General features: G+C 39.0%; 1 protein-coding gene across 1 annotated transcript; it reads right to left on the minus strand.

The window, feature by feature from the left end:
* Positions 1-394: 394 nt before the first annotated feature.
* On the minus strand, positions 395-17,098 carry LOC107998653 (protein gooseberry-like). The gene is made up of 5 exons (XM_062084563.1): positions 16,325-17,098; positions 12,099-12,237; positions 11,627-11,916; positions 3,783-4,196; positions 395-3,280 (listed from the first exon to the last, which is right to left on the minus strand). The coding sequence occupies exons 1-5, from the start codon at positions 16,383-16,385 to the stop codon at positions 2,679-2,681; spliced, it is 1,506 nt and encodes a 501-aa protein (XP_061940547.1). The 5' UTR covers positions 16,386-17,098; the 3' UTR covers positions 395-2,678.
* Positions 17,099-20,468: the final 3,370 nt, after the last annotated feature.

Here is a 20,468-nt window from a genome sequence, read left to right on the forward strand (position 1 = left end):
ATTGTTGATTTTGAGAAAATTCTTGAAATGACGTCGAATTCATAAAATTTTATCTTCATCGATACTCATTCTTATCTTATCTTCTAAATTTTTTGTCTGTATTCACATTTTGCTATTTTATACGATATTAAATCTTTTCAGAAATATTCAAGAGATGGTACTGATTTTTAATTCTTACTCTGTTTTTAAAAAAGAATGATATCTTTGATATCTAATAGGTGGCACTGACGATCAATTCCTCTTTATCTCTATCCTTTTCCCACCGTTCACTCTCTTTGTCAATATTTGTTTCATCCGCAGCACTCTGGAGATGGCGCTAATTTCTTCATTTTTACCCTATTTTCGTTCTTACTATTTGCCTCTTTTGTATCTATCATCTTTTACATATAAAATATTAAATTTATTCATTTATTTATTCATTAGCATAGTTTATATCTTCTACAGATTATTTATTTAGTTATTTTTCTCTTCAAAATATCATATACTGTTTAATAATACATTGTACATATGATTTAGTAATACTTTACAACAATACTTGGTAAAAATTTAAATGATAATTTTCTTCCTGTCGCAAATATCATTCACAACAATCAGTCTTCTATCCTCATTCACATCTTAGCATTCATTCATGTTAAAAGAACAAAATTATTGAACAATGAACAATTTAATTAGTTTCTTGCTTTTTCTCGGGCGAGAAAAAAAAAATTCTTCCAGTAAAATTCGTAGTAATCGCAGGCTAGGAACTACCACATTATTATTAGATACAATTTTTGGTTGAACTGTATACGCATTAGGGTAAAATGATAATTGACTCTTAAAACGATAACCCGAAAACCGACGATAAACTAACTACATTAGGTTTATTTTTATACAAATAGGCAAGATATAACAATTACAAGAGAAGTTGTCAATTTTACGAGACAGTCGCCCGCAAATTGTCTTTCAATGTCTGTTAGCAATCTATTAGTTTCGTTTTTTTTTAAAAAGAAGTAAAAATAAGGGGAAGAAATAAATAAGTTGGATTTATTTGTTCTCAAATCAGTAAACAATAAATTATTTCATCAAAGAAATCTGGGTCTAATTTCATTCAAATTTTCTATTTTTATGTAATTATTTTATCTATAATCAATTATTTTATCTTTTTCCCTTTATCGTATAATTAAAATAGTTCAAAATATTTATGCAAATTTTTTTGTAATTCCATAATTCATTCATTCAAATTTCCTATTTTTATGTAATTATTTTATCTTTTTCCCTTTATCGTATAATTAAAATACTTCAAAATATTTGTGCAAATTCTTCATTTAAATTTTCTATTTTTATATAATTATATAATTATTTTATCTATAATCAATTATTTTATCTTTTTCCCTTTATCGTATAATTAAAACTTCAAAATATTTGCGTAAATTATTTAACAATTCCGTAATTCTTTAATTCAAATTTCCTATTTTTATGTAATTATTTTATCTATAATCAATTATTTTATCTTTTTCCCTTTATCGTATAATTAAAACTTCAAAATATTTGCGTAAATTATTTAACAATTCCGTAATTCAAATTTCCTATTTTTATGTAATTATTTTATCTATAATCAATTATTTTATCTTTTTCCCTTTATCGTATAATTAAAATACTTCAAAATATTTGCGCAAATTGTTTAACAATTCCGTAATTCTTTAATTCAAATTTCCTATTTTTATGTAATTATTTTATCTATAATCAATTATTTTATCTTTTTCCCTTTATCGTATAATTAAAACTTCAAAATATTTGCGTAAATTATTTAACAATTCCGTAATTTTTTAATTCAAATTTCCTATTTTTATGTAATTATTTTATCTATAATCAATTATTTTATCTTTTTCCCTTTATCGTATAATTAAAACTTCAAAATATTTGCGTAAATTATTTAACAATTCCATAATTCTTTAATTCAAATTTCCTATTTTTATGTAATTATTTTATCTATAATCAATTATTTTATCTTTTTCCCTTTATCGTATAATTAAAACTTCAAAATATTTGCGTAAATTATTTAACAATTCCGTAATTTTTTAATTCAAATTTCCTATTTTTATGTAATTATTTTATCTATAATCAATTATTTTATCTTTTTCCCTTTATCGTATAATTAAAACTTCAAAATATTTGCGTAAATTATTTAACAATTCCGTAATTCTTTAATTCAAATTTCCTATTTTTATGTAATTATTTTATCTATAATCAATTATTTTATCTTTTTCCCTTTATCGTATAATTAAAACACTTCAAAATATTTGCGTAAATTGTTTAACAATTCCGTAATTCTTTAATTCAAATTTCCTATTTTTATGTAATTATTTTATCTATAATCAATTATTTTATCTTTTTCCCTTTATCGTATAATTAAAACTTCAAAATATTTGCGTAAATTATTTAACAATTCCGTGAATTCTTTGATCGATCATCAAAGAGTTATACGTTTCCTTTCATCTTTCTCCGTTTCAATTCCGCTACTAAAATTAAACAATTGAATAATGCCTATTATTTACAGCGAAAAAGAACTTCTCCCTTCCTTCTATTATGCTTCCATTTATGCTTATGATTTAAATATTTTTAAACACAACTGTAAAACACTATCCCGGTATACTCTCGTTCGTATCGTGATAAGTTTTTGAACATATTTTACACTCATCTCAGTACCAACTGTAGAAAGGTTGATGGGGGGCAGGTCTGGGTGGTTGTTGGAAGCCTTGCGCTCCGTAATGGGTCGCGAAAGCTTGATGGGGATGCGCGGTGTGCGCGTGAGGTTGTTGAAGAGCCGGCGGGGGACTCGGAAGCCCAACCCTTCCGCTCCCGGAAATGGGGAGATTCCACGAGGGGGACGAGCTGCCCCCTTGTTGTTGTCCAGTTTGTTGCTGTTGCTGCTGCTGTTGTTGGGACACGGGGGACACGGAGTTGTTGATCGGCAGATCCGTGGAGGTGAGTTGGTCGGAGGCAGGGTTCGAATTGCCGGAATTCGGGCCCATCATCGTGACCAGGGAGTTCGGGGTTGGCGGAAGTTGATGGGCGCTGGCCTGTTGATAGGTGGACGAGGACACCGCAGCGGCTGCTGACACTTGGTGGTTCATGTGGGTGGTGCTGGTGGACGACGTGGCCGGCAGGAGCGAGCTTGGGTAGGTTACCGATGCCGCAAGGCCGTAAGTCGGCGTCGAGCCGACGGATGAAGGGAGCCGGGTCGAATCTGGCGTCAGCTGGTGGGACATCGCGCCGTGGTGCGAGGAGTACAATTCTGGAACTGGTAGAAGAAGACGAAGATCGATTTTGACTCGATCGAGAGTGGAACGAGAGGAGCGATTTAAGTTACACGAGTTTCCGTATGATCGAGAAAGGTAGGGGATGAGACGGGCAGATAGAAATTATACATCGTAAAGAGAGAAAAAACTCGTGCGTTCTTAATTAGAAACACGCACCGAAACCTCGGCAAACGATTCTGATGTTCTCTTTTTCTCTCTCTCTTTCTCTCTTTCGTACACCAACAACATCTGTGGCGTCATTAGATTCCTAATGAATCCAACTACATCGCGTATAAAATTACATAAGTACGTCATTAGGTAAAGCGTTACGTGGCAATTTTTAACATTTTTTTTCCTTTTTTTCCCGCAAGATAAACTCGCTTCTCGATCTTCTCGATGGAGAGGCAAGCATTAGCTGGACAATAAAATAAAATAAGAAGAAGAAAAAAAAAGAAGCGGAATGAAACGAATGGAAAGATTAAACGTTACATTAATCCTGCTTACCTTGACTGGAGGAGAAGGTGGTATCGGGCAGACTCTGTCCATGGGGATGAGGATGCGGATGACTCGGTGGAACGGCGGTTGCTGCGTGTGGATGGGGAGCGGCGGGGGGGTGGAGGACGTAGGAAGCTGCGGGATACGCGACAGAGCTGACGTAACCACCGGAAGTGGTCGAAGACAACTGCTTTCTCAGCCTCGCTCTTCTATTGCTGAACCACACTTGGATCCTCGCCTCGGTTAATTTCGTCCTCTGCGCCAACTCCTCTCTCGTGTAGATGTCCGGGTATTGGGTCCTCTCGAAAGCGCGTTCCAACTCGTCCAGTTGGTGGGCGGTGAACGTGGTTCTGCTTCTACGCTGCTTCCTCTTCAACGGGATCCCGGGCTCGCTGTCGCAATCGGATCCGGAACTTGTTTTGCCTGCAAGTGGCCAAGAACGTACGTTTCGTCGTTGGTTGTTAACGGAAAGAATTTGTTCGATCGAAAAATTGAAAAAGCGACGCGATTGTTTACACGATTTTTCCCAAAATTTTCGTTATTTTAAAACGCGAACGATAATTTCACCTTCTTCTTCTTCTTCTTTTTCTTTTTTCCTTTTGTTTTTAATCGTTGTACGGGAGGAGGAAAAAAAGAAGAGGAAGAGAGAAGGAGGAATAAAAAATTACTACTCCGCGGTAATCGGAACGTTCCAATAACTCACGTGGGAGGGTACAAAAATAAAAATGATAGGCAATAAATTAGGTAGAAATTATGCACCGTAAACTCCGCTTAAGATGTAATTGATTTCCTTTGAGGGGTAAGGGATAATTAGAGAGCCGTGTATTATACCAGTAGGTATATTAAACGGTGATCCAGCGTAGTAGTAGTACAAGGTAATTTTCGTCGTAAAATGTCCTGCTCGGGCCACGAAACGTGAAACGAAACTGGGTAAAAGGCAGGAAAAAAGAGGAATAAGTGCAAGTATGAGAATAAGGCGAAGGCAAATGACGGAGTCCCGTCTAATAATTATTAATTCCCCCATGCACGTGTCACCTGCTCAACCACGTCTCCGCAGGTGAATGCACGTCCTGGTTTATGGTTTGTTTTGCCGTGCGAGAGTTCAAAAGGAACCGCACTCCAATTCCCATTCTCCTGCTTGTTTCACACTCGATTTCACGATCGACTTGTTTCACGTTATATCCCTCTACCATATTTTATTTCCTTGTATTTTACGATCCAACCATTCTTCGAACATTTCTTATCACAATTTATAGCGGAGGATGCATTCCCATTTTATTATTTTAGTTATTTATACGATGAAATTCGTTTTCTTTTATATTTCTTTGAAACAGTTTGGAAAAGACGAGACGCCAACAGACACGATACGATCGATAATCTTTCGAGAAATTCGATTCGAGGTTTGTTCAAGGTGAGCGGAAAAACCTATCGCTATCGATAGCGACGTAGAGATAGAGACAAAGATGCTTCGAGAGTGGAATTATTATTAACGGCGATCGAGGGATTAAATAGACCGCGAGGCACGAGCGGCTGCAAGAAGTATGATTTACCGCAAGGACACCCGAGCAACCGAGCAAGAAAAGTGACGAGTGATGACTGATGACTGATGACAGTAGAAAAACACGTTCCAAGATCCTTTCCCTTCGATCGTCGAACGAGCACTGATAATAAGGATACGAGTTTTGCCTCGAGTGTACGCCAAACGGCCCGACCTTCTCCGCCATTTCAACACGTACCGTTTCAATATTAATGAATTTCCGTACCTTTTCTTGTTTAACCGTCTATTTATTCTTCCATATTCTTTCTTTTCTTCCTCCTCCCCTTCTTTTACCAGACTGCTTTACTTTCACCGTAAGTTCTATTAATTTCTTTTTTCTTCGCTACCTTCTCTTTCCGTTAAAATTATTTCTTTACTTCTCCCTCCTTCTCCACCAATAATCCAGTAAATTAAAATCTAAATCTTTCCTCGTCAAAATTTCCTCTCTTTCAATTGTCCTCCCACTTTTGCTTTCAAAAATCAAATTCATTCGAAAACCCTTTCTTTTTCTCTTTCTTTTTCAAAAAATATTCAGACTTATTACTTATTCTCTTCTCTCTCGTCCCGGATAAAGAATAATTCGAGAAATATTCCAAAAATCGTTCGAGAAGAGAAAACTTGCTTTGTTCTCGACGAAGACGGAGACAAAGAGAGAAAGAAAGAAAAAGAAAAGAGAAACGACGGTGCCCGTCGGTCGCATTTTTAGATTATCGTAGATTCATCATCGCGGGGCCGCGAAAGACACAGAGAGACGCGGACGACACGGTTGTGAAAAAAAAAAGGGGAAAAAAGGAAAGGAACGTGGCCGTTTCTTCCGGCGAGAGAGCGTCTTGAAATTGTCGACTTGGTTTACACGGGCCGCGACTAATCGGCCGACGACGCCTGACGCCGGGACGCCCCGTGCTCATGCCCATTCGACACGGACTCTATTCCCGGACGGACCGTTTCCTCCCCTTTTCCCCTCTCGAGCGTCGCCTCGTTTCTCCCACCTCGTCCTTCCTCCTTTTTATTCCTCTCTTCCACTCTTTTGCTCTTTTTACTTCTTGAGAAATTGGTTGGATTATTAGGGATATTCGGCCGAATACTCGGTTGAAATTGTGACGCGAGATGGAGATGAAAGCAGGGAAGGAAGAAGAAAAAATGTAAGAAAGAGGGAGGGATGAGATTAAGCGATTCGAAGGTGGAGGCAATGGGGAAAGGAACGTTTGAAATTTAGACGTTGATGGGTTTTGCAAGTTGGAAGACGGGAGTTGGAAATATATGGAAGAAAAAGGAAAAGAAAAGCGGAGAAAGAGGATTCCGTATGAGCGGAATTCTTTGAAGAAGACGCTCACCGAGTAGGCTGTTCGTTTCATTTAAGAGTAGAAATCGAACGTGGCGAATTTGCAAAATCACGACAGAAATTACATCTTTCATGGGACTAAGCGGCCACTGGCGGCTAGTAATTACCAAACTTTCGAACCCTCGCATTACCCCCAAGGGAAAAATTGCCAGGTAGCCGTCCCAAGCCTTTCTCTCCTCTTTCGTGGACCAGAAAAATTCGATCGAGCGCGCGACACCCGCTATTTTCTCTTTTATAACGGAAAACGATCCATCCGAACACGATCCGAGATACGAAAGATAGGATTCTTCATGGAGACGCGTAATTTTTTTTTCTTCTTTTTTTGAAAATATCAGTTCAAACGAAAGCGAATATCTGTATAGAGAAGTGGAAATTTGTAGATTCGACTGGGTAATTTTTCTGATCTGTTTATGGGAAATGTTAATCTCGTTAATGTCCGTTTCGTATCGGTTAAAGATTAAAAAGAAAACGAAGAAACGGTATTTTCACAGCAGTTTGACAAGTACAAGCGTTCAATGGTCGGCGCCTTTTTAGGCTTCTCACCCTCTCCGTGGTAACACGTTGTTTTTGCCCTCCTCTTTTTGTTTTGAAAGGGCACCCGACCATCGGCCTGATCGACTTACAAATCTACGAGCAGTTTCTTCTCGTTTTGCTCTTTCATCTTCGCCGGCATGCATTTTCGAATGACCCCCACCGATGGACCACCGTTGCGTCGGTAGTAAAAAAACTTTCATTTGTCTTATCGCCAACTAAAGTCGAAACAACCCCTCGATTCGTGAGAAATTTTTCTCTCTCTCCCCCTCCTCTTTACGCTTTATCGAAAAATTGCAGAACGAAAGTATATAATTTCAAATCGAACCAATCGTCGTTCACAATTATTGAAAAATCAAATTTCCATTCCTTCTTTCCAAACATCTCTCACCAAATCTCCATCCCCAAAACCTCCAAATTTCCCATTTTCTTCCCCGCCGAACGTTCCATCCTCATCCGCCAAAAATAAAAAAAAGGAAATCGTTAATTTGTTCCGAATTAATCTCCAATCTCCCGCCCCGACGTACCTATATCCATCTCCCCCCATCTCAAACCCTCTCTCCTCTTCCAATCCCGATCTGGCTGAAAGTAAAAATCTGAATGAGCTCGAACGATCGGTCGGCCCGCCGTTGCACCGTTCAACTTCACCTTACAAGGTGAACCGAAAAAAAGCCCAAGGATCGAAGGAACGGAGCGCGTTCACCCGATTCCTTCACCACCGCCTATTCGAAACCTTTCGGTACGTGCACGTGGGCATGTACCGGGCGGCGTGGAAATTACAGAGAAGCGCGGCTGCTACCGGCTGCTACGCGTCGGCGAAAACGTTAACCGGTAATTTCAAAGATCGAGAAACGGGGAGCTGATTAAACGCGCCAACCACGTTTAATTTATTCATTCATTCGTTTCTCTCGGTGGAGAGAGAGAGAGAGAGAGAGAGGAAGAAGGCGCGCAGATCCCCTAGGTGGTCTGGACCAGGTGATGGGGCGTGTCGATTCTATCTTTCCTCGTGTTTCATCCTTGGATGCTTCGAGATCTTCGTCGTGTTACAACCAACGAATTTTCGACTACTTACACCTGTTTTCTTTCCCTCTTTACCCTTAACTTGTCGATTGAAGAAGAGTGTTTCTACGTGAATGGAAGTAATTTTTATCGTCGATTTACTTTTTTTTTTTTCAGTTTTAAATAATTTACATCTGTTCTCCGTTTTGTTGTATTACAAATGTATTTTGTAACTACTTACGCCTGTTTTCTTTTTCTCTTTACGCTTAACTGTTGAAGAAGAGTGTTTCTACGTAAATGGAAGTAATCTTTTCTTTTTACTTTTTTTTTTTTTGAGTTCTAATTTACATTTGTTATCTATGTTATTATTGTATTATTATAATATTATTATAGTATTATTAAATGTTATAAATGTTATAAATTTTATACTACTTATGCCTGTTTTCTTTTCCTCTTTATGCTTAACTTGTCGATTGAAGAAGAGTGTTTCTATGTAAATGGAAGTAATTTTTATCTTCGATTTACTTTTTTTTTTTTTTTTTTGCGTTTTAAATAATTTACATTTGTTCTTCATGTTATTGTATTACAAACGAATTTTGAACTACTTATACCTGTTTTCTTTTTCTCTTTACGCTTAACTATTGAGTCGATTGAAGAAGAGTGTTTCTAAATGGAAGTAATCCTTTCTTTTTAATTTTTTTTTTTTTTTCATATTATAAATGAATTTTGAACCATTTACATCCGTTCTTTTCCTTTTTATTTTTTTTTCTTTTTATGCTTTAAGAAGAGTTCTGTTTAAATGGAAGTAACTTTCTTTTTTTTTTCTGAGTTTTAAGTAATTCACACCTGTTTTCTTTTTCTCTTTATGCTTGAGATGAAGATTGGAGAAGTTTCCAATCAACAATCAGGAAAATAACTGGTCGCTCTGCGGTTCTTTCTTTCGAGTTTTAAGCCACTCATGCCTATTTTCTTTTACTTTTTATCATTGAAACAGATTGAAGAAGAATGTTTCTTTATGATCGCGGAAGTAAGTCGTCGTTATGATCCTCCTTTTCAAGGTTTTTTTACTCGAGAAGAGAGTCTCGATTCTTGGTCTAACGCGTGTCGCAATTTGTCGCTTTATGGATCGAAGAAGACTCTTGGAAACGAATAATCTTATTTTTTGAACATTTTCGAATCGTAGAGCGAAATCGAGGAAACGAAGGTCGTAATTTCGAATCGATCCTGAAATGGAAATATCACAGATCGTAAAATGGAAGAAAGTATTATCACGATATATACTTTGGGGCAGGGAAAACTTTTTGATTCTAAAAATTGATTTAAAAATTGACGTTAGTTTGTTGTAACGTAAATTGTGATACGAGGCTAAACACGAAAGAACGCGATTCTTCGCGCTGTCGATGTGTAATCCAACGAAACTAAAATTGAAACTAGTAACTCGTTTACAGATTCACAGCATATACAATCGCTCACGAAAGCCTTCACCCTATAAAAAGACCACTCGCACTACTAATAACTTGGAACAGTAAAAGACCTTCGCAATCGTAACTCGTAATAATCGTATAAGACGTTGATGTATTCGTGGATTATCTTTGGAGAGTCAATTCCAAAACGAGCGCAAAAATTAGTAGCTATCAAACACGACGAGAATAAATTTCACTTCATTTTTCGAACTTAAATCGCTCGCAACCTAATAAACATAAAGCAACCTTCAACGATCGCAAAAATCTACGAATACAACAATATCCCTAGATATATTGAAATTAAAATTGTATCGAAAAAATTAGAATTGTTAAGTGAATTCTGGAAAAAGTACAACTCTTATTATAATTTTATCCCAAACAAATTGAGAACGTGCACGCGATCGAGAAACAAGAGTAAAAGAGAGAAAAACGGTTTCACGTTGTGACCAAGGAGCTCGAAAATACTTTTTATTTTTATTTCTATTTTTATTTTTTCCTCCAGTGTCTTCCGCTGATGATTAAAGAGCCCTGGAGGAAAGTTGGAGAGCGGAGCGCGAATTACCTGCGAACTACTTCGCTAAGCTCCACTTTTGATCTCCTTGGTAATTGCCTGCGTTGGTAATTTTCCCTCCGGTTGGAATATTACGTTGCGCAGGAAGCTGTTACCTTAATGGTCGCTTTTATCGCGGACACACGCGTTTCCCTCCCTTCCTTCCTTCCTTCCTTCCTCGCCCCCCTTTCTGCCCCCCTTCGAGGGACAGAAAATGGCGAATTTTTCGCGAAACAGTGGCGTGAAAATTTTATAAGCCGATACACGAGCGATAATGTTGCACGCACGCACGCGAGTGCTCGCCTCGAAAGGATCGCGTTCCACTTGCTCGACAAATTGCCTCTCCGCTACTGGGCGTTTCCTCCAGGGTTTTCGAATTCTCGTGCATGTGTGTGTATCTGTGATAAAACAAGGTGGATGAGGGAATTAAAAAAAAGGAGGAGAGAGGAAGGGAGGGAGGGAGAGAGGAATAAATTTCGTCCTTCGTAGCGTGCGATGAAATAAGGAAAGTATGCATTATTATTGTGGAAAGTTAACGAAGCGATTGTGATTCGAATTTTTTTTTTTTTTTTATACGATGCTAAAGTATAGAGGTAAAGTGGAGATTGGAAGAAGAAAATGTAGATGAAAAGTGATGACGAGTCTTAAAGTTTGGAAGGTATATATAAATTTATGAAAAATTTCAAGCCGTTTCCAAATTTGTATATATAAACGATGTAAGAGGAAGTAAGAAGGAAATTGAAAAAAAGAGAAGGAATAAAGCAATCCATTTGGAAAGTTAGACCGCTTCGAAATTGTTCGGATGATTGAAAAACGAGGAAAAAGAAGATGAACGTAAATAAAAGATACCACGATTCCTTTTAAAAGATCGTAAAAGTTAGTTGAGTTAATATTTTACGAAGTATTCGAGATGGCCGCACTTGCAGGCACTTTCAATCTTGGATAAACGCGAAAAATATAAATGTCCCTGTTATTCGGGGAGAAAATTAAGGAATGCAAAAAGGGTCCGCCCGATTCAATTTCGAGGGACCACGTATAACGAGGGCCTCGAGGACCAAATTACGAGCCGGTGTTGTTATAATCTAATTTCGCACGGTGGCGCTGTTACGCTGAATATTTGCGAGAGGCTAATTCACTGATTCATCTGGATCATCAATCTTGGTCAGGCCGGATAAAAAGGGTGCGCTTCCTCGAAAGAAGCCCTCACGATCGAAAAAATATTTTGTCAAAACGATCGACAAAAAGAAATATTAATAACGCGCGTCTCTTCTCCCTATCTCGGTCGTCCAAGAGATATTATTTCCGCAAAACCAGAGAAATCGTACGAAAAGAATGGATTTTGCACATTTTGGAACGGATGGATTTCATCGATCGATGATGGGGATGGGAGAAATGACGAAGTTGCGCCTAGTTAAAAGGCCACAAACTTACCGTCGCCAAGTTTCGCCTCGTCCTCAGGATCGCGACCCCTGAGAAGCCTGGAGATCGCCGAGACGCTTGGCGCGCTCGTTCTGTCGCAGATTCCCTCTTTGATCAGCCTGTCTCGAATCTCCCACGAGAATATCCCCGGATTGTCCCGTTTGTACTCCTCGATCCGTGCCTCCACTTCGGGCGTGGCGACTCTGGGCTTGCTGCCGCCGATCACACCCGGCCTGATGCTCCCCGTCTCTTGGTACCGATTCAAAATCTTCGACACGCATCCGTGAGACACCCTTAGCTGTCTGTTCGAAACAACGAGACACGAGATTAAAAAAATATGACAATAATATTTGATAGAAGGAAGAAACGGTGTTCGGGATGTGAGAAGTGAGAAAAATCTGATATTAAAAGTCCATGGATATCTCTGTTTCATTTGGATTTCGTTCGTTGTGGTAATTCTGTGTGAATCCTGTGTTAATTCTACCTCGAGATAACGCAAGGTCTAACACCAGCAGCTGCCATCTCCACGATTTTTAGACGAATATGATTAGGCAATGGTCTTCCATTTATAAAGACACCACCGAGTTGATTGACGCGTCCTTGACCTGGTATCGATCCCAAATCTGCGACAAAGAACGTGTCAAGTTAAACATTTCTCTCTTTCTCTCCCTCTTCTCAAGATTTAACATTCTAATATCGAAACGCGTTTCCATTTTTATTTTCATTCGATCTCGATTTCCGTCGAAAGATCTTTCTTTCTTTCTCTCTCTCTCTTTATCTATCTCTCGTCGTCTTTTCTAAATTTCCAACGAAGGATCGGTTGGAAGATGGAGCACTTGGAGGGAACTGGTTTCAGAATAAAAAGAGGTTGCTCGAAGAGAAACTCGGATCTATCGACTCGTATCTCCTGTGTACTTCCTGTGAATCGAGGCAGGGCGGAAGAATGAGGCGAAGGAGGGAAAAAAGAAAAAGAAAAAGAGAGGAAGCCGAAGACGAAGAAGGAGTTACAGTGGGCTGGCGCGGGCAAATATCAGCGATAAAGCCAAGGACTGTGCCAAGGGTTGACAGCGAAGGGTGTAGCAGCAACACTGATAGCGTGTAATTTGTGTGATTCATTACGTAATCTACGTGCCGCGATCGTGATCGAAAACAACTGTTTGCCTCGCGATTTCTCTTTACTTTTCTACTCGCGCCTATAACTCGGAAGAATAATTTATTCTCCTGAGATGAGATGATCGGAACGCACGGGTAAAAGTGACGAATGGAAGGCTGGGATGAAATTGAAACGCGAAACGCGATTATTCCGTGAATAAATTTCAAAATTTCACATTTCTATTCTAGATGTTTCGTCGTGGACGATGGAAATGGATAGGATGTTTATCCAATAAATCGAATGATAGAAGAGAGAATCCAAAGATCTCAAATTTCTTTAGCAAGAATCGCAATTCGATCGACCGATCTAAATTTTTTAATTCGACTTTTTAATTCGAATCTTTAATCGTTGAACGTTGTACAGATTCGAAAGATTTCGAAATCGAGGTTCATCCTTCACCCGATTAAATTCAATGCTTCGCGATATACGAGATCTGGTGCAAAAAGAAGAAGAGGAAAAAAAAAAGGAAAAGAAAAGAAAAGAAAAAAAAATGTTTCTCTATCCCCCGGAGCCTTGAATCGACAATTAAAAAACGCGCGTGTTAATTCGAATGTAACAGAGGCTTTGTTTCTAAAGTATAAATAAGATTTCATCTAAATATTACGGTAACACGAATCGAGGCAGCAAGAGGTATGCTGCTTGGCACGAATGTGAGTCACAGTTTTGTGTGACACAGTAACGAGAGGAAAAACGAGAGGCTGGCCAACGCAACGCACACACTGATCGTCGATGCGAGACATCGTTCTACAAAAACGAATTATTTTTATTGTCTCCCGGTAGCTTAATATTCCGAGATCCACTCGCTTCGTAATTATCTCGAGTGGGAAGTTGAAAATTGAAAAAAAAAAAAAAAAAGAAAAAAAATCTTCACACGCTCGAGCGGACTTTGAACGTAATTCCACGTTATTTTTCCAACGATGATGTGGCTCACGTTGGCGACCACACGATTTTTATTCCTCTCTTGTACACAGGAGAATTTTTCATATCTCGATATCCTTCTAATTTTTAACCAATTTATTTCTTAACGAAAGATGATTGGAGAGAAAGCAAAAAGAAAGAAGATCGATCGACTTCCTAATTAACTGGTATCGAATCGTAGTAAAAATCGTAGTAAAAATCGTTTGAAAGATTGGAATTGAAAAAAAAAAAAAGAGGGAGTAGAAAGAGAGTCAATTACAAGCGAAACCCATTTGCGAGTAAACAAAGGTCCTCGATTTTTCTCGCTTTCGATTATTTCCACGGCGTTAAAAATTGGCGAGTTTTTCGAGAGGATGGCGGCGAGAAACCGCACCTCTAATCCTTCCAACCGGAAAAATCTTTTAAAAAATTTAAAAACCGTTTAACAACGTTACTCTTTTAAAATATCTATTCCCAGTTTCCCACGATATCCTTTTCTCCCGTTTTACTGCTCGAGACGAAAGAAGAAGCGAACCAACTCGAAGCCGAATATATTCGCGTAACGAAGCCAGGCGAAGAAAAATGATCGCGAGCGAGTGGAAAAAAGCGGAACGACAGTTTTGATTGCGCACAATTGATTGCATAACTCGCTATGCAACGCGCCCGATAACCGAAAAAAAATGTAGAGGGAAAGAGTGAGTCCAGAAGTCAAATTGAAAAAAATGTGACTGATCGTTTCGCCAATTGAATCAATCTTATTAAATGATAAAGATTATAGATTATAGATCGTGATTGCATTTCAGAAAAAAGGATCGTTTTTTTTTTCAGATAAAATTTTTTCAAGATGAAGTTTTTTTAACTCGAAGCGTTTTCTTAAATTCTCATTCCTGGCAATCTCAAGTTCGAATTCCAATTTTTAATGATATTTAAACCTTCCAGTCGTTTGTATTACTTTTTTGTAATATCGAAATCGAAATTACAAATTTCCTTTATTATTATTTATTTTTTCGCGTGAGAAGGGAACAAATCTTCTCTCGAAGGGGAATGGGAATGGAATCGAAGAAATGGATGGAAATATTCTCGGCTTAACTTTGACATTAGCGTTCGAGGTATGCGTGAGATTAATTTTCAATAAAGGAAGCACAACTTCCGAGAAACAAATGTTATTGCTAATTGCTTCTCACGGCTGCAACATTTCAACATTCTATAAAAATAATTAACGATAACTTCGGGACGTGGTCGGTAATTGCGAAAACGCATCCGCAACATTATCAATCTTCCAGGAATATTTAATTACACGTTCCGCGCCACTGTTAAACGCCACCATTTTGCATACGTGCCGCGATTTGGTGACTAATCGTGTTGCATGCAATTAAACACCGTGCGTAATGTTGGACAGTGATAAATGATCTACTATCCAGGAAAACAACAAACAAGAATGCAAAAACTTCTTCATTCGCATTTGATCTTTTTCTTTCTTTCTTTTTTTCTCGTCTTTTTTATGAAATATAACGTTAACAAATTAATAAACGTTAATAATAGAAACGATGGTTTTAAATTGCAAATTCGTTCGAATCGTTATCTCTAATCACGATTTTCTTGATTCTCGTGATTGATCGAAGAACGTAAGAACGTAAGAATAGTCGAGTAAGAACGTAAGAGGAAAGGTATTGAAAATTGACGAGGTTGTTGCGTGCGAGGGAGGAAAGATCTATGATCTTTGAAAGTTTCGAGGGAGACAATTTGTGAAATCCTTGACGTCGACGATTTTCCGAGCACGAAAGTCAATAATACTGGGACAAGTTTGACAATTACACGGTCCATTTTCCGATTTCTCTAAACTGGTAGATCTCTAGGAAGAAATCTCCTAGGAATCTTGAGCGACTTTCTAATTATCTCATACTGTCGCATTACTCTCGCATAAGCATGGGAAGATTTATAATCGACGTTGAAATAAAAACTACCTTCTAACGAAATTTTTAAACAAATTTTATTGTTATTGTTATTGTTGTTGTTATTATTATTATTATTGTTATTGTTGTTTTTATTAAAAGCAGTCTTTCCGTTTCTTAAATAAATATTGAAAAATAAGCATATTTCGAAGCGTGATGATATCGTTGAGAGAATATTGTTAAGGAAAGAATATTGCTTGAGAAGACGAGAATTTTTTTTGCATGAGAGAAAAAAATGGTGAAACATGCGAAAAGCAGAAGAGTGAAGAGCGACGGCAAGGAATGTGTTCGAAAAAAATATATTTCGTTATTTATGACGACCATTAATGATAATGTTCCGGTCTTTTTGGTCCAGGTAAGGTTATATATCAATGCCACGTTTAAAATCTCACGGAGCATCCCAGCATCCGAGTTAACCGAATCTGAGAGAGATTTTCTCCGCCATCAGGATCGTTTGTAAAGTTTCAATTGTCAATGGATCTTCGCTGACTGTTGCACAATACCGATGCAATTTACCATTTTGTCTCGCTTTTCTTTTTCTCTTCTTACTTTCTCGAATCTTATCTAAGATCCCTTCAGACAATTTCTTCGCAAATTATCATTATCTCTTAATTTCTATTACTTCTAAATTAACCGAATCGACCATAACATAAATATTGACATAAATTTTCTTCCCCTCGAATCTTCCTCGCACATCTTTCCTCTTACCTTGAAAGGGGTATCCAGTGAAGCAAGGTCGCATCATCGAGAAGTTAGTGGTCACCGTCATTTCAGCGCGTTCGCGCCACCACCAGTTTTTCTTTCACAAAATAAAAACGCCACAAAACGCTCCTCTCACACCGTTTCTGTCTCCTCCACCAAAAAATCAGCTTATGTCACGATACAGAATATATCACTGTCTCCGAACCGAGTCCTTACCGAACATATCTCAACGACACAGCTCATCTCAATATATGTACTCTTGTACGATCGTGATGTCGCTCTCCCCCGATCCTTTCTTCCCTTCTTCCCTTCCTTTCTTATCTCTTTTTTCTTCCCTTTTCCTTATTTCCTTCCCTTGCACGCGTACGTAGCCTAAGGCACATACGTATCCGGTTCCGCCACGTCGATCAAGGATCGATCTGCTCACGATCCAGCTCTTCTTTCCCCTATCCCCCGTTCTCTCCTTGCATCTAGACACCTGTCTCCTCGAAGAAACACAAAGGTGATAATTCCTGAACGATAAGTATATGCTGGACCTCGACAGATCGGTTCCCTGATCCTGACTAGTCTCGACAACTACTCGTCACCGGGGTAACTAACGTTTGGCCACTCCCATTCTGGCCTTCCCAAAGGTGAAACCGATGGTGGGGAATCCGCGCGGCTTCGCGACCACCAGTCTGCCTGCTCCCTGCTCGACACCGAGCAAAACGTGTTCGAGCAACTTTCGTACCTGTTTCTCAGCCATCCTCGACCAATCCATGCCTTCCAAACGTTTCCGTGGACGCGCCCCTGATGGCACGCCCAGTGGCGCACCGGTGGAGGCCACGGGGGAGGACTGTGGAGACCATGCTGTCTTCGCTACCAGTGCTCCTTTTTCATCTTATCGTGAGTATCCTTTGCTACGAATAAATTTCTACAGAATATGAGGGTTTACTGTATTTTTCGGTTCGTATTCGAGGGTAGTTTCGTGGGATGGATGCAATTTTATTTTGCTTTTAATTGGTTCATATTTAACCCTTGATACGCAGATCATCATTGATACCAGATTCCTTTTTCATCTTATCGTGAGTATCCTCTGGTACGAGTAAATCTGTGGAGAATATGAGGGTTTACAGTTTACATTTTTTGATTTATATTCGAGGGTAGTTTCGTAAGGTAAATGCAATTTTATTGGTTTATGTTTAACCCTTGATACGCAGATCATCATTGATATCAGATTCCTTTTTCATCTCATCGTGAGTATCCTTTGCTACGAATAAATTTGTAGAGAATACGAGGGTTTACTGTATTTTTTGATTCATATTCGAGTTTCGGTAGTTTCGTAAGATGGATGCAATTTTATTGGTTTATGTTTAACCCTTGATTCCTTTTTCATCTCATCGTGAGTATCCTTTGCTACGAATAAATTTGTAGAGAATATAAGAGTTTGCAGTTTACATTTTTTGATTTATATTCGAGTATTCGTAGTTTCGTAAGATGGATTTCATATGTAGATCATCATTGATACCAGATTCCTTTTTCATCTTATCGTGAGTATCCTCTGGAGTAAATTTGTAGAGAATATGAAGGTTTCCAGTATTTGTTGATTGATATTCGAGCGTAATTTCAATTTTATTGGTTTCTATTCAACTCTTTCATATACATATAATTGTAAATTTCGATGAGAATAAATTTGTACAGAATATTAAAGTTTGGAGTATTTTTGGTATGTCATTCAGCATAAAGTTTAATGCGTGATATAAATAGTTTTCAAAAATAATTTTGCAGATTGGATGAATTTTTATTTATTGAATCAATCCTCTCTGTATTGACAGAGGAAAATTTTGTTTCACACGCATTATTTATGCTACCTTTGTTTTCTCTGAAAGTAAATGCGAGGGTTTAGAATATTTTTGGTTTCTCGTTTAAGGATAATTTTGTAGGATGGATGGAATTTTTTCCAAACTGGATGAATTTTTATCGAATCAAATATCCATGGATGAAATATCTTTCGATATGGAGAACATGCTGCAATAATTCTATCCTTTAATTGAAGTAAATTTTTAAAATTTGAAATATTTTCGAATGATGGTCGAAATTTTAATAAGTCTGGTGTAGATATATTTACGATATAATCATACAGACGATGGAATGGATCCACCCTTTCGCATCGATGGACAAACACGTATACTTTTTAATTAAAGGATAAAATACACTTGAGAATAAAACTCGTTAGAATTTGTTTTCGACGAGTAATGGGCATTGAAGAGAGAAACAAAGTGAATCCAAAGTGTGAAAAGATTTATAAAACGGTCGGACGAGTAAAACGTTCCATTGAAATTTAGTAAAAGTTTGGAATACCATCGCGGGAAGAAATGATCGAGGAACAATGGAAAGAAGAAATCTCTGCGGATTCTCTGTCCCGCGAATTCACGGATGAAAGGGCCGAAAGAAAATTTTGTTCGCGAGAGCTGACCCGGCCCAGTGGAGCGCGAACGGGTTAAGCAAGCGACGAGCGCAAATAACGCGATTCGCTTTAAGTCGTTCCCTTAACCAGGGGTATATCTCAACAATTTACGCATGATCAAAGATCGCCAACTTTCGTTTCTTCTACTACATTTTTTCTCCTTCTTCTTCTTCTCCTTCTTCTTCTTCCCTCGATCGATCGACGAGGAAATGACTCGATGCTCCGGCTCGAAACAGGACGTGACAACACCCGACATTCGCAAAAAAGATTAATTCAATCGGAATCGGGCCTTCCCCTCTTCCTCTCATCACTGGACAAATACGAAGAAAAACAATGGTCAGATTCGAAGCAAACGTTTCAAGACGAATCCACGATCGAAGAGAAGCCCGAAGAGTAAAATTCCTCTCGTACCCCAAACATCTCGACCCGACGTCCAACGTCTTTATGGCAAATGATGGTTCCTAAACTCTCGTTCGATTATTCACAAGCGTAGCGGCGATTCGTTCCGTGGAAAACGTTCGTTTCCCTCGCCTCGCCTCGCCTCGCCTCGCCTCGGGGAAAGCGGAGTGGAAGTGCAAAAAAAAAAAAGAAAAAAGAAAGAAAAAACTAGAAAGAAAGAAAGAAAGAGGCGGGAGAGAGAGGGTCGGGCATTGTTGAGAAGAAGAGGAATCCTCTCCTCTCGCCGCTGATGTCCCATCAATGTTTATTATCGCCGGTGTTTGTGTCTGCACTGTGTGCAGTTGCAGAGCGCGAAAATGGCCAAACAGAAGGCTGGCGTAGCGACCGTGCGCATTGAGTCGTGCCGCGGGGGTGGAAAAGCGGAAGGAAAACGACCACCCGGGGCGGCTGTCGTCCTGGCCAAAGTAATACGGCGTTACTTTTAACTTAGTTGGCCGGTCGACGGTGTCCCGCGGCGAGGACAAAACAAACTCCCTAATGTCTTCATGCTACTCATCGCGGACCATCTTCCACGGGGGTGAAGAGAATGAGAATGAGAATAAGAGAGAGAGATGAGGCAAGAACATGTCGTCTCCTCTCCTCACGAGTTCCCTTGGACAAGGGCTCGTTCAATTGGCGGAGGAGAGAGAAAGAGAGAGAAGCGCAAAATGGTGCAGAAGCCGTTGTCCAGAAGAGGGCTCCTTTCGTTCGAGCCAGTTGGTAGCTCGTTCGAGGATTACCGCACCACCGAGGAGACAAGCTTTCCGTAGAGGTGCTTCCTGTTCAAGGTCGCGACGAGATCGTCACGGTATCGTCGCTGGTTGATGGCCGGAGCGTGAAGAGAGGAGAATTGAACGGGAGGGATGGATGGATGAAGACGTAATTGATTTACGGGGACCCGTGTTTGCGTGTTTGTTTACGAGGCGTCGGTGGTGACAGGAGGAGTCTTTCGAATTTCGCCACCTATAAGATCCTCGATGATGGAAGATTGGAAGAGAACATGGTGGACCGTTCCGGTTGACGATTCGACGGGGGGTTGGAGACTCGTTTCTCTTTCCGTAAATTTTTCCACGGGGAAATAAATAATCTTCTGGCATCCTCTGTTCTTCACGAATTCTTTTCCCGGTGGATGATTCGCAGAAGTCGAAACAATGCTAACAAATCGAGGGAACAACGAGGGAATGTTAATATTCGCCGTAGCGTTGATCGATGTCTCGTTGGCCATTAAACATCAGAGATTAAAAAAGAAAAAAAACTCTCTCTAGT

This window comes from Apis cerana, linkage group LG14, assembly GCF_029169275.1.
Source record: "Apis cerana isolate GH-2021 linkage group LG14, AcerK_1.0, whole genome shotgun sequence".
NCBI lineage: Eukaryota > Metazoa > Arthropoda > Insecta > Hymenoptera > Apidae > Apis > Apis cerana.

Excerpts from the sequence above, each read along its gene's own strand:
- LOC107998653 (XM_062084563.1), bottom strand. The coding sequence starts at position 16,385 with ATGACGGTGACCACTAACTTCTCGATGATGCGACCTTGCTTCACTGGA. Across the intron at positions 11,917-12,098 it reads AGACCTTGCGTTATCTCGAG|ACAGCTAAGGGTGTCTCACG; the intron begins GTAGAATTAACA and ends TGTTTCGAACAG. Across the intron at positions 3,281-3,782 it reads CACCTTCTCCTCCAGTCAAG|TTCCAGAATTGTACTCCTCG; the intron begins GTAAGCAGGATT and ends TTCTTCTACCAG.